At 36.3% G+C, this 12,322-nt stretch overlaps 1 protein-coding gene across 2 annotated transcripts in view; it reads right to left on the bottom strand.

Moving 5' to 3' along the window:
• LOC107569001 (kelch domain-containing protein 1-like) overlaps nucleotides 1-8,252 on the bottom strand; it is a 52,041-nt gene extending 43,789 nt beyond the window's left edge. The window contains exons 1-8 of one of the 2 annotated variants that reach the window (XM_016255001.1): nucleotides 8,131-8,252; nucleotides 7,796-7,978; nucleotides 6,898-6,968; nucleotides 6,512-6,629; nucleotides 5,721-5,833; nucleotides 5,370-5,454; nucleotides 5,193-5,291; nucleotides 4,965-5,039 (exon numbers count right to left, since the gene is read on the bottom strand). In XM_016255001.1, coding sequence (XP_016110487.1) covers nucleotides 4,965-5,039; nucleotides 5,193-5,291; nucleotides 5,370-5,454; nucleotides 5,721-5,833; nucleotides 6,512-6,629; nucleotides 6,898-6,968; nucleotides 7,796-7,960 — 726 coding nt within the window. In that variant the 5' untranslated portion in view covers nucleotides 7,961-7,978; nucleotides 8,131-8,252. The remainder of the gene's footprint in view (nucleotides 1-4,964; nucleotides 5,040-5,192; nucleotides 5,292-5,369; nucleotides 5,455-5,720; nucleotides 5,834-6,511; nucleotides 6,630-6,897; nucleotides 6,969-7,795; nucleotides 7,979-8,130) is intronic. The other variant, XM_016255002.1, reaches the window with a different exon arrangement.
• Between the last annotated feature and the right edge of the window lie 4,070 nt (nucleotides 8,253-12,322).

Raw genomic sequence — 12,322 nt, 5'->3', positions numbered from 1 at the left:
ACATTCTTAGGGCCCAAATTCTGTGCTTTTTATTTGAATTTTTCTGTATTCCATTTTAATGGTTTAATCAAAAACATATCTAATTAATTGAATTCATAAAAACAACTTAATTTATTAATTTGTATACAATAATAGGGCCCTATAACATTTTTATTTTATTTACTTATTTTTTTTGAAATTCTGTGTTGTGTAACAAATCAAATGAAGGCGAAAACATTAATCTATCTTTTATTCCAATGAAAATTAAACAAACCCTTTAATTTTTGTACATTCAAAATGCTACACAACAGAAGTTTACTGTGTAACGAGCAATGTCACGGAATTCGTCAAATATTGAATGAATAAATCAAATGCAATTCAGTACACTTCAATCAAACCGCGATATGAACTAGTGTATGTGAATATTAAATGGCAAAAATACTATTGAGCTACTACAGACGACAACCACGAGCGTTGCACGTGCTTAAATAGCAAACTAGCAAACGAAACGCACATCTGCGCCGTTCATTCCGTCACATTCCGCGTTACACAGTAAATTCCGTTTTTATGAATAGATTCCAGGATTTCGTCCCCATTTTCTACATCACCCTACTTTTGCTAAGAAGCACGCATGAGAAAAGTTATTCACAAGCACCTCAGAGCCAGAAATAACATGTTGTGGAGGGTTAGTGAGTTTGTTGACCATAGCAAACAGAGATTTGGGCCTGCACATGGAATTCTTGATAGTAGAAGAGACATATGAGGATCTTGCAGCATTGAGGGCAGTACGGTAATTGAGCAAATGTTCTTTCAAAGCCAATGAGTGCACAGTGAGTCCTGTTTTTCTGTACAGTCTTTCCAAGCGAAGTCCCATAGTTTTCAACCAAGGTGAAACATGTGCAGATGGAACCAGTCTAGTTTTAACAGGAGCATGTTTCTCAAGTATTTGGGAAATGGCATTATTATAGATGGTGCATATTTCTGATGGACAGTTGGATAATAAACAATCTGACAATGTAGAAACCTTTATTGAATCAGAAAAAGCAGATGGATCCACAGAACTGATTTTACGATAAGTGAGCATTTTTTTCACAAGCGATGTAAAAATTGGAAAACTAAAACTTAAGTTTAGTAGTTTGTGATCTGAAAAAGCAAAATCAGTTCCACTAACAAGAATATTATATAAGCCAGATGTACATATAAGATCCAATATATGACCCCTGGAGCGAGTAGCAAAAGTTACATGTTGAGTTAGACTGAAACAGTCCAGAACAGACATCAATTCATTGCATTGTACAGTGTTTTCATGTATATTAAAATCACCAAGAAAAATTACAGATGAATAACTAGCACAGACAAGAGTAAGTAACTCACTAATCTCAGAGAAAAAATCTGAATACAATTTTGGAGGTCGATAAATTAAGATTACAGCCATTGATGTTTTGCTAGTCATTTTCAATACAAGATATTCAAAAGATGCAACTTCATGGAACTCAGTCTTAGATATTTTGATACTCTCACAACAAACTACAGCCAACCCTCCACCTCTACGATGGAGACGAGGTTGAGAGAAATAGATGTACCCAGGTGGTGTTAAGAGGTTTAAATTTAAAAAGTCATTGGGCACCTGCCAGGGTTCCATCAAAAGTAGCATGTCCAGGTTTGCGTCAATGATAATGTCATTTAGCACAGATGCTTTATCAGTTAAAGAGCGAGTGTTCAATAGCGCACATCGAATATCTGAAGATACAATATTGCAGTTTCCAAGGACATGATCAAACCGTAATGGTCTTAGATTTCCAAAGTTGATTACACAATTTTCCTGTTGTGTTTTTCTAAAAGCACGGGTGTTGGTACAGATAACCGGAATACTAATTGAAGACGAGCAGTGATAAGTTCGAAGTTTCTTCCATGAACGGTGTATGTAGCGGGTTCGGCGTAAAATTCCAAGTTCTTCACACCATTTATAAGTGTCTGGAGCCAAGCGGAGAGATCCTTTTAAAGTTCTAAGTTGAGCAGAAGAAAATTGCTCGAAATAGTCGTTTAAATGGTTGATATAAAAACGTGTTTATATTCTACACAAATGTATAGGCCTAATGTATTTGTAATTTTGGCGATAAGATTAGATGGTTTTATCTTCCTAAGGTAAATGTCACATAACTGACACATTCTTCACAAGCTGTTATACTGATGGTTTCACTGGTTAAAACCTCTTATAGGCACAGAAATGATGCATGATTGTAGTTGTACTTTATTTTTCAACATATCCTCTGATGTACATTCATGTTATAACTTGTATTAAAGAGAAGAATTGTTCATTTAACTTGTGCTAGTATCGTGCAAATATTCAGATGTGTGCTGTGCATTTTATGGAGGATTGATGAGGACCGTTTCCTGAACCAGTAGCCTAATGCGTCTGTGTTTCTATAAAGTTGGGCAGTTCCAACTTTGCACGGATAGTCTGGCGCTTCTGACTCACAGGCTGTAAGTACGTTTTTTATATTTAAATAATTTGCCAATGATGATTCAAACGTGAGTTTTGAGCAGTGAAGAGTAGGCTTGTTGTTTGTTGTTTCTCCGATCACAAATGCAGACATGATTTTATGTTTACGCAGCGCGATACGCAACGCAACACGTAAAAAGACAGTATAAGTCATTATAATCAGTAATTATGTCCCCACTGGATGCAACAAATGCCTTGTTTGTAATGGGTTTTATTGGTTTTGTCTCGTCTAGTGATGTCCGGATCGCGAACGAATCGTTCTATTTAACCGGATCTTCTTAGTGAACCGGTCGAACAAGTTCACCAAATCGAACTGAACTGTTTAAAACTGTTCGAGTCTCCAGTACGCACTAATCCAGTTATTCGGTTTATAAACGTGCCTGACACTCCCTCTGACGCGAAATAAACCAATATCCTGAGTTATTCAGTTACTCCTAACAGTACATTGACTGAGCTGCTAAAAGAGAACCGATGATGGGATGTGCACGAGCTGAGCAGCTGGACTGAGTCTCGTCTAGGGATACAGCGATTAACCGGTTTCACAATTAACCGTGCTTTAAAATGTCACGGTTAATTAATCGTAAAGGCTCCGCTACACCGAGTGTTTCTGTTGCACAGAACAGAACAGTTGCAACGTGCGCAAAACGAAAACAAAGTTACACTAGCGGTGCACCAGCTTTAAATGCTGTGCTTCTCAGAGACAAGGAGGCTACTACACACACTAGATGAACTATGACAGAGGAACCAAACAGCGATCCTTCTAGTCGATAGTGTGGGACCATTTTGGGTACACCAAGAATGACCAGGGTGTCATTTAAATATTGCCGTAAAAACTGCTGCTAAAGAGCGAATACACGGCTTTAAACTACTTTAATGCACGACGTGAAGGCAAGACTGACGCGAAGCTATGGCTCGTTAGCTCAGTATTCTGCCCACTTCAGAGCAGACAGATGAAATAGTGTGGTAAGATCACATTTATTTGAATTAATTAATTATAACATTTAGCTACTTGAATTAATTATTCGATCGAGAGAGAGAGCGAGAGAGAAGTGTGTGTGTGTGAGTGAACCTGCGTCAGCGCGTCTCTCTACAAACATGTGAGTTTAGTTACTTAAACAGTGATTTTTACCCTCTCCTTGCTGATGAATATGTAGCAATTCAGTATCTAAGCTATTTTATTAATAAAAGTCACGGGGCAGGGTTCACAACAAGTTTGTGTCCTCGTGAATGTTTGCATGTGTGCGCAGCACAATCTCTGATCTCACAAACCAAAATAATAGACATGATTTTCTCAGGCCACATGTAAAAGTATATGAATTATTATAAAAATTATAAAAATTAATACGTATGGATGACAGTTGATTACAATGATAGTTCAGTTTATTCCCCTCATTATTAATAGTTTCCCCTGTATGGTAAATAAAGTTAATTGTCCTACATTAATAATACTTATTAACATTGTTATCTATAATCCCTTTTATTCCTCAGACAATAATCGTACCAACAAAATCTATAATCGTTGCATCCCTAGTCTCGTCCTGCTGGGAGACGGCATCACAGTGTGTTAAGGGATGTAACATTTCCGTCACACGCTTGATGCATTCGGCCAATCACAACGCACTGGATTGCTGGCCAATCAGAGCACACCTCGCTTTTTTAGAACGATGAGCTTTGTAAAAATCGACTGTTTTTTAACCTTAAACCACATAAACACATTGCATTACACCAAATACACAACATAATGTTCTTTATAGCAACGTCATATGACCCCTTTAAAGTATGTACTCTTTTGGTGAAGAAAAAGAACACACTTTTGAGTGTGTAGTAGAAGAGTAGATTGAGATAGTGAATTTAATCATCACAATTAAAAGAACCAAAGACTTAAACTACTTCAGTCTGTGTGCATTGAATTGATTTAATACACGAGTTTCACAATTTGAGTTGAATTACTGAAATAAATGAACTTTTCCACGACATTCTAATTTATTGAGATGCACCTGTATATATATATAATAAAAAGTATAATTATATAATTATGACAATATTACAATATTTTTGGTCAGTTTATAATGTAATACATTTCTCATAATGTAATAATTGTTATTACATTATGTGCTCAAGATTTTATTACATTTTGAGAAAATTATTACATTATGAACATTTTATTACAATAATAATGTAATACTTATTACATTATGTGCAGTTTTTACATTATGTGCAGCTATTACATTGAGTTGCTACAGTGTTGTTATTGTTAACTAAAACTAATATTTCGTATTAAATACGAAAAACAATATACATTTTATACAAATAAAATTGAAATGAAAACTGAAAATATATAAATTTGAGTTATTATACAAAATATTAATAAATAGTATAATATTATATAAATAACACTGTAACTGATATCACCTCTGCACCAGGGTCTACCTAATAAAACTAAAAATATAATTTTGGAAAGATCAAGGTTAAAATGGCTTACCAGGCCTCCACAGATATAGCCCTTATGACCTAAAGTAGTACTGGCATGTGAGGAACGGGGCTCTGGAGGCTGGCCCTGCAAGAAGTGGAACCAGACAGCAGGCAAACAAGATAATATATACTGTATATACAATATATACTGTATATAATATAATGTATAATGTCATCTTCTATGGCTGAGATAAAAAAATTAAAAACATTAGCAATATCCTATTTTTTGCTCTTTTACCTGGGTTTGTGGTTCAGTCCATGTGGCTGTCACAGGTTCAAACATATGCACCTCATTATTCCAACCCCAAAACTGGAAAATATCTGACCCGATTGTTACCTGTAAAAAAAAAAAACTCTAAATGAAGTCCAGTAACATATAGCTGTATATTTTTTCCCCCAAGATCTTTCTGCTCACCCGGCTAGTCTCGTCAACCATAAAGCTCTTGGAGTTGTTGACCTCTCTGACTGTTTTGCAACCGTATCCACCAAAGTAGATGAGCCTATGAATGACACCAGCTGTTATAAAACTGCGACATAAAGCAACAGCTTCTTATTATGTAGCAATTATATGCATCATTACCATTTTCATTACTGTACATGGCACTAACAGACCTGCAACCCAATTTGCTGTTGCAACTGACCAGTTTCAAAACATGGTCCTTTAATTTAGAGACTGTATTCATACTATAAAAATCTGAGGAGGACATTATGCAACCACTGTATTGTATATCTGTATAGACAGTGCAGTGAGCTTGTTTTTCCTTACCTGTTTTTGTAGACCCAGCATGAATGTCTGACCCTAGGAGAGGGTGTCCCTCCCACTGTGTCTGTCACTTTTTTCCAGCTATATTCCACACCCAACAGGTCGACACAATACATCTGTCATAACACCAGCAACATAGTCTTAATTATAAGCAGTGAGAATTTATTCCCCACAGAAATGCTACCAGCAGCTTAAAAACAGAAGCCCATAAACCTGTTTTTCACATTTCTTAAATATTCTGCAGGGTATCTGAATTGCATTTTAGGTGGATGTGTCTGAAATGCTAGGATGTTGGAAGATCAAAAAGTTGGAATAAAAAAAAAAAGCTTTATATAATAACATTTGTATGGAGGGGAGTGTAACGATATTATGTCTTTGTTCTCTCTGTATGTCAGTGGCAGAGAAACAAGAAAAACATTCACCAGAAATTTTGGGGAGGTGGAGTTTCCTTTCAACAGAGGCTTTGTTCAGTCATATTTGCTTAGAATAATAATTGTATTACACTACAGTATATCCAACTTCCTATAGTGTGCACAAAGAGCAAAAACTATTTGTGGTGGATATCTACATTTGCGAAACAAAATCTCACTGAGATGTACACAGTTTTCCACAGTCTTATCTCAGTATGAGGGAAATGTTGGTACATTCAGAGCACATTATCACATTCCCTATCAGGTTACAGACAATATATGCAATTATGTTGGACGCATACTGGCCAAACCTGTTAATCTGCCTATGAGTGTGTACTTGGAGATGTGATGCTTTATGATGATAACATTACTAAAGCAGCTCACCGTGTTGGTGTGGCCATTGATGTCACATCCCCCAAAAATGTAAAGCATGCCCTGAAGATATGCACCACAAGCCTGTGAAAGAACAGGAGGAACCTCTCCGCCCATATGTCTCAGAGACCTGCCGCACACAGACATGCAATTGCAAAACTCAGGGGAAAATGTTGTTTGAGGTTGACAATGGTAGTCTCAGGTAACTCTGGAACTACCCACTGTTTTAATGCAATAAAGTACAGCAGGTGGAATAAACAAAACACTTAATATATGCCATGAAAGTGCAGTTTGCAGAAGGAACACCTATTGCTAGGGATGCCAGCTATTTTGGAAATATAATTTATTGGTAAAACAATTAGACCCAAGTTGTTCTTAAATAAAACATGGCATCTCACCAAACTCCACTCTCCATGTCATAAAGCCAGATCTCATCACTGGGCAAAAAGGTTTCTTGTCCATCCACACACTAAAAAAAAAACAAAAAAAAACATCAAATTCTCTAATCCCAACCAGACAAACTACACTAAACACTCAGTTTACACTTGTTGTCCATCCGCACACTAAAATAAATAAATTAATAATAAATATAATAACAATAATAAAATTAAACCAGCACTTTTTTTTCACATTTTCTCTGTAATCCAAACAAGAGCAAAACAAAGTTATCTAATCCCTTGTTTGAGGTTGACAATGGTAGTCTCAGGTAACTCTGGAACTACCCACTGTTTTAATGCAATAAAGTACAGCAGGTGGAATAAACAAAACACTTAATATATGCCATGAAAGTGCAGTTTGCAGAAGGAACACCTATTGCTAGGGATGCCAGCTATTTTGGAAATATAATTTATTGGTAAAACAATTAGACCCAAGTTGTTCTTAAATAAAACATGGCATCTCACCAAACTCCACTCTCCATGTCATAAAGCCAGATCTCATCACTGGGCAAAAAGGTTTCTTGTCCATCCACACACAAAAAAAAAAAAAAAAAAAAACATCAAATTCTCTAATCCCAACCAGACAAACTACACTAAACACTCAGTTTACACTTGTTGTCCATCCGCACACTAAAATAAATAAATTAATAATAAATATAATAACAATAATAAAATTAAACTAGCACTTTTTTTTCACATTTTCTCTGTAATCCAAACAAGAGCAAAACAAAGTTATCTAATCCCAACCAGACAATCTTCTAATACTCAGCAACTATTTTGATAGTTCTACTCACTTTTTTACGTTTAAGTGGGTAGAAAATAATCGCTTCGCGATTTAATATTTTTCTGTAGAGCTCACCTGGCAGCCCCCCCAGACGTACAGGTTGTGTCCCTCCAGGAAGGAGATGTGGTCGCTCCGCGGTGAAACCGGTGAACGCTGCGCTGTGACAACCGCCGGTTCTTCTATACTCCCCATTACTGAAGCGCTCAACTGCTGCTGTTCAGCACCTGAGAGTATAGACATCAGCTCCCGTTGTTTACACTAAGACGACAAACAGGAAACAGATCAAAGATACTGGGTTGAAGTTGGGGGCTGGACTCTAAAACCAACTTGAAAACGACGGAGGTAGTAAAAAACTAAAATTTTGATTAATTCCGTGGACTTTTTATTCACCAAGGGATTCGTTCACTGACCAGTTCAGTAACTCTTTACGCAGGTTGCGTCGTAGGTGGCGTAGATATAGTCCATTGGACCACGCAGTCGTTTAAAGCATATAGTCGACACATTGCTCCGGGTCTGGCTGTGAAATGTACGGTATTATAATTACTAGTGCAGTTTAGCATAAAGTCGGCATATATGCTGCTGAATTAGGATTGGTTTTCACAGTATAATCAACATTACACAAATAGCCCTACACTAAAACTAACACTGTACTATTAAGAACAATAAAATAATAAAACATAAAACATTAGATAAACGTACAAAACAAAAATAAATTATGCACTTCTGCATGTAACCAGTAGATGTCACCATTTCACAAGACAGGTAAATATGCCCATAAGGCGCTATTATGTTCAAAATTACATTAACATTTGTGCATTTGGTAGACACTGTTATACGATGTAACTTGAATTGAATTTGGCATATACATCTTATTAGTTCATGCACCCATGGCCTTGGTGTTCCTAATCACCATGGTGTTCTGAGACGCATGAACATTAAAATGAGAAGTTGATGTCTTTGCTTCTCATCAACCAAAGTTTGACCGCTAATTCATCTTAAATTCTGGATTGGTTTAAGATAAAATGATACAATTAGTGATACTCTAGGGAGATTGTGTTATCATCCTCATATGAGGGAGGCGATATCATCTATAGCAGGGGTCTCCAACCTTTTTGTGAGTGAGGGCTCCCTGAAGGGATAAAATAGTCTCAAGGACTACTTGTTTGATATACTCCAATACATACATACATACTCACACACACACACACACACACACACACACACACACACACATATATATATATATATATATATATATATTCTCTAACATCTTGATATGCTTTTTATTTTTCCCTAAATTCTGTTTTCCATTTGATTTCTTATGGATTCCATGTTTTATGATTCAGTACAAATGTATCATTAAAAATGGTGTCTAGTGAAATGAATTAATAAAACTAACAATTTAATCAATCTTTTAAAATGTAATCAAATGAAAATCAATTTACAACAAAACATTGCATTTTTATTTTATTTTATCAGACATGATGCTGCACAACAGAACTGTATAACTAATAATAAAAAATAACTTGGTTGTATGATATTCCTTAAAAAATAATAATATTATTACTTTGAGAATTGCATTGTAGTTGTAGCGTCTCGACCAATCTGACACACTAATTTTTATTTGATTTAACAAATCAATTATTCATTAGATTAACAAATCGTCACTGTCCCCTCACTCAATAAACTGGATGCCAGGATTTCTGCAGAATACCAAGCCCCTGTGTATGTAGGATGTTAGACCAGTTTATGTGTTTATGTAGTCTGTTAGACTAGTTTAAGTGTTTATGTAGTTAATAAAACCTTACTTGTATCACACTTGACGTGTTCATTGTTTGCTCATAACCGGAGTCCCTTATTATGCAAGATTTATGCTACAAGCTCTTTGTAGAATTGTACAGTAAGATGTTATTTCCCTTAACCAGGAAATTAACATTCTTAGAATTGACAGACAGTTGACCCTGAGAGGTCAAGTAAATATCTACAGCGGATCTAAAATATGAATAATTAATTATAACTAGTTATGGTTAATTATTCATATTTCCCATGAGTTGATACCGTTACATAGTATACAGTAGTAATATATTCAGTCATATAATTACACGTTAAATCTGACTTTTATGTTGACGGTTTGTCTTGAAGGTCTTTCAGTTTTAGTTTCAGCGTGTATTTGACGGTGTTTTTTCTCAAATGAAACTGCATAAAGCTGGTGAAGTGACTCTCGGAGCAGCTCTGAAGATGAAGTGCATGTTTTCATGTCCTCATATATTGAGACTCAGAAGCTGAAAACACCGCGAGTCACGTGTGTTTGTGTTTGAATTTGTGTATCAGATTCTATTCCACGCAGACACATAGAACATGCAAGACTTATTAGCGACATGCACTGACTGGTTGCTGTAACATTTATTTCTGTTGTGATTAATCCATATTGAGTACAAATGTCGAGAGCTTAACATCATTAACATACATTTTATAATAATTTCGATATGATATAATTCTTTTTCTTTTGTTTTTGTTGGCATATGATAATTTATTGCCCGACGCTTAGAACGTGCTTGGCGGGCGACTCAGAAGCTGCGTCCGAAATCGCATACTTCCATACTATATAGTAGGCGAAAAACAGTATGCGAGGCGAGTAGTATGTCCGAATTCATAAGCTGTGTCTCATTTAGAAGGCTGCACCCTCCGGAGGTTGAATCCTCTGAAGGTCGCATCCTCTGTAGGATGCATATACGAAGTGTCCTCGACCTAGAATTAAACGAGACGGCCTTCGTAGGACGGGCGGAAAAGGAAACCGGAAGTATCACGTTGCTATGCCAACACATTTAGAGCATCGTTGCGCTCTCACACTACTTAAATGAAGGAAAATTATTTCTAAATTTGGAAAGTAATTTGAAAAAAAAATGAATTTTGTTCAATGTTTGAGGAGCTGCAGCGTACCTACAGCAGGCATCTATTAGAGAAAAAAGGAGGAGGATATTAAAAACAAAGTTTATCCGTTTTTACCAAGGCAATTTAAGGTAAGTTGTAAATACCACATCTGCGCTTGTGTGTACATCTGCCGGCGCCGGCATTTTTCAAATTAACAACGGTTGTTCACGGTGACGCAAAGAATTGTGGGTTATCTGTAGCAGCGAAGGATACACCTCATGCATCCTCCGAATTCCTGTGAAAGAAGGTCGCATTCGGAGTGTCCTACTTGCTTTTCTGAAATGAGACAGCCTCGATGACATATGCAGCCTTCAAATGCGACCTCCGGAGGGTGCAGCCTTCTAAATGAGACACAGATATAAGCTTTGTCCAAATACCGACACTTGCAGTCTTTGCACTTGACCACTTCATTACTTAAATTACGTATTTCCTGTATTTGGCCGAAGTCTTCAAGTGGATGTGAAGACCACAAGTGTGTGTCGAACTTTTCATTACCTGATGGGACACACTTATAGTGTTGTAAAAATGCAAGTGTTTACACAGCTTTATTTAAATTTTAATTTGACATACTTTGCATTTTAAAATCAACTTCTAAATGTCTGTTCAGTAGTCCCTATAACATGACATAATTTTAATTTGTGGTGCTTCTAATTAAATGATAAAAAGCAGTTGCAAATGTTGTACAAAATAAATATCACCACAGCTCATCTTTGCACCAATAAAAGTAAAAACACAGTTTTTTTTGTAATATCTAATTATTATATCAATATTTAACTTACATTGGAAAGGTTTCCGTGACATCTTGCGAGATATCGGCAAAAAGTCTCACGATTTATTTCCAGAACATGATGCATGATGAGATACACTTAATCTTGAATAGCGCTCTGGAGCGGTATTCCATAGCATGCATACGATGGACACTTTACTATCCCATGAGGCCACAGGAGAGGAGGCGTTATATTCGAGAACGGCGGGAGGCGGCGGCGCAGCTCTTTTCAAGTGTAAGTCCCTCAGGGAAAAACTTTGTTACTTGTGCTTAAATTGCACTTGTTTAACATGATCTAAGTGAACGGCTGACTTAATGAAAGTTTAAACATTGTAAATCGATGAGATGATTTCTTGAATCGGCTGTAAAAAGATGTTTAATCATTATTATTACTGATCACATCAAGTTAACGAACAGATCGAGCTAGTGTCAATGCTGTTGTACATCAGCTTGTTAACTGCTTTTTTAACGGAGAGGTTAGTTGTTAAGCAGTTTAATGAGATAAAAAAAATTCCACGGACTTTAAAAACCCCCCCCCCCCTCTTTTACTAATATTTTGTTGATATTTTGTCAGCTATATACTAAGCTACTATTAATAAATATGCCACAGCTTGTCAATGTAGCATTAATGGATTGATAATGACTAGTGGTTACTGCTTTGACATTACAGGGTCTGATGAACACACTCAGCTCCTTATTCAGTGGAAAGTGGCTAATGAAGCCCTCTTCACTGGAAAGCGTAATGCTGCCATCAGAGGTTTTGAGTAAGTAAACAAGTTATGTAAAATGTGCGTTTATTCAGGTGCTGTTGACTCTGAACGTAGTAAATACTAACACTTCAAGCAAAGGTCTTACTGCCTTCTTTTTATGCTTGATTTCTGTGCATTTATTGTGACAGAGCAGGG

The sequence above is a fragment of the Sinocyclocheilus grahami genome, unplaced genomic scaffold (genome assembly GCF_001515645.1).
Source record: "Sinocyclocheilus grahami isolate Dianchi unplaced genomic scaffold, SAMN03320097.WGS_v1.1 scaffold1301.1, whole genome shotgun sequence".
Classification (NCBI taxonomy): Eukaryota; Metazoa; Chordata; class Actinopteri; order Cypriniformes; family Cyprinidae; genus Sinocyclocheilus; species Sinocyclocheilus grahami.
This window is presented reverse-complemented; position numbering and strand designations above follow the sequence as displayed.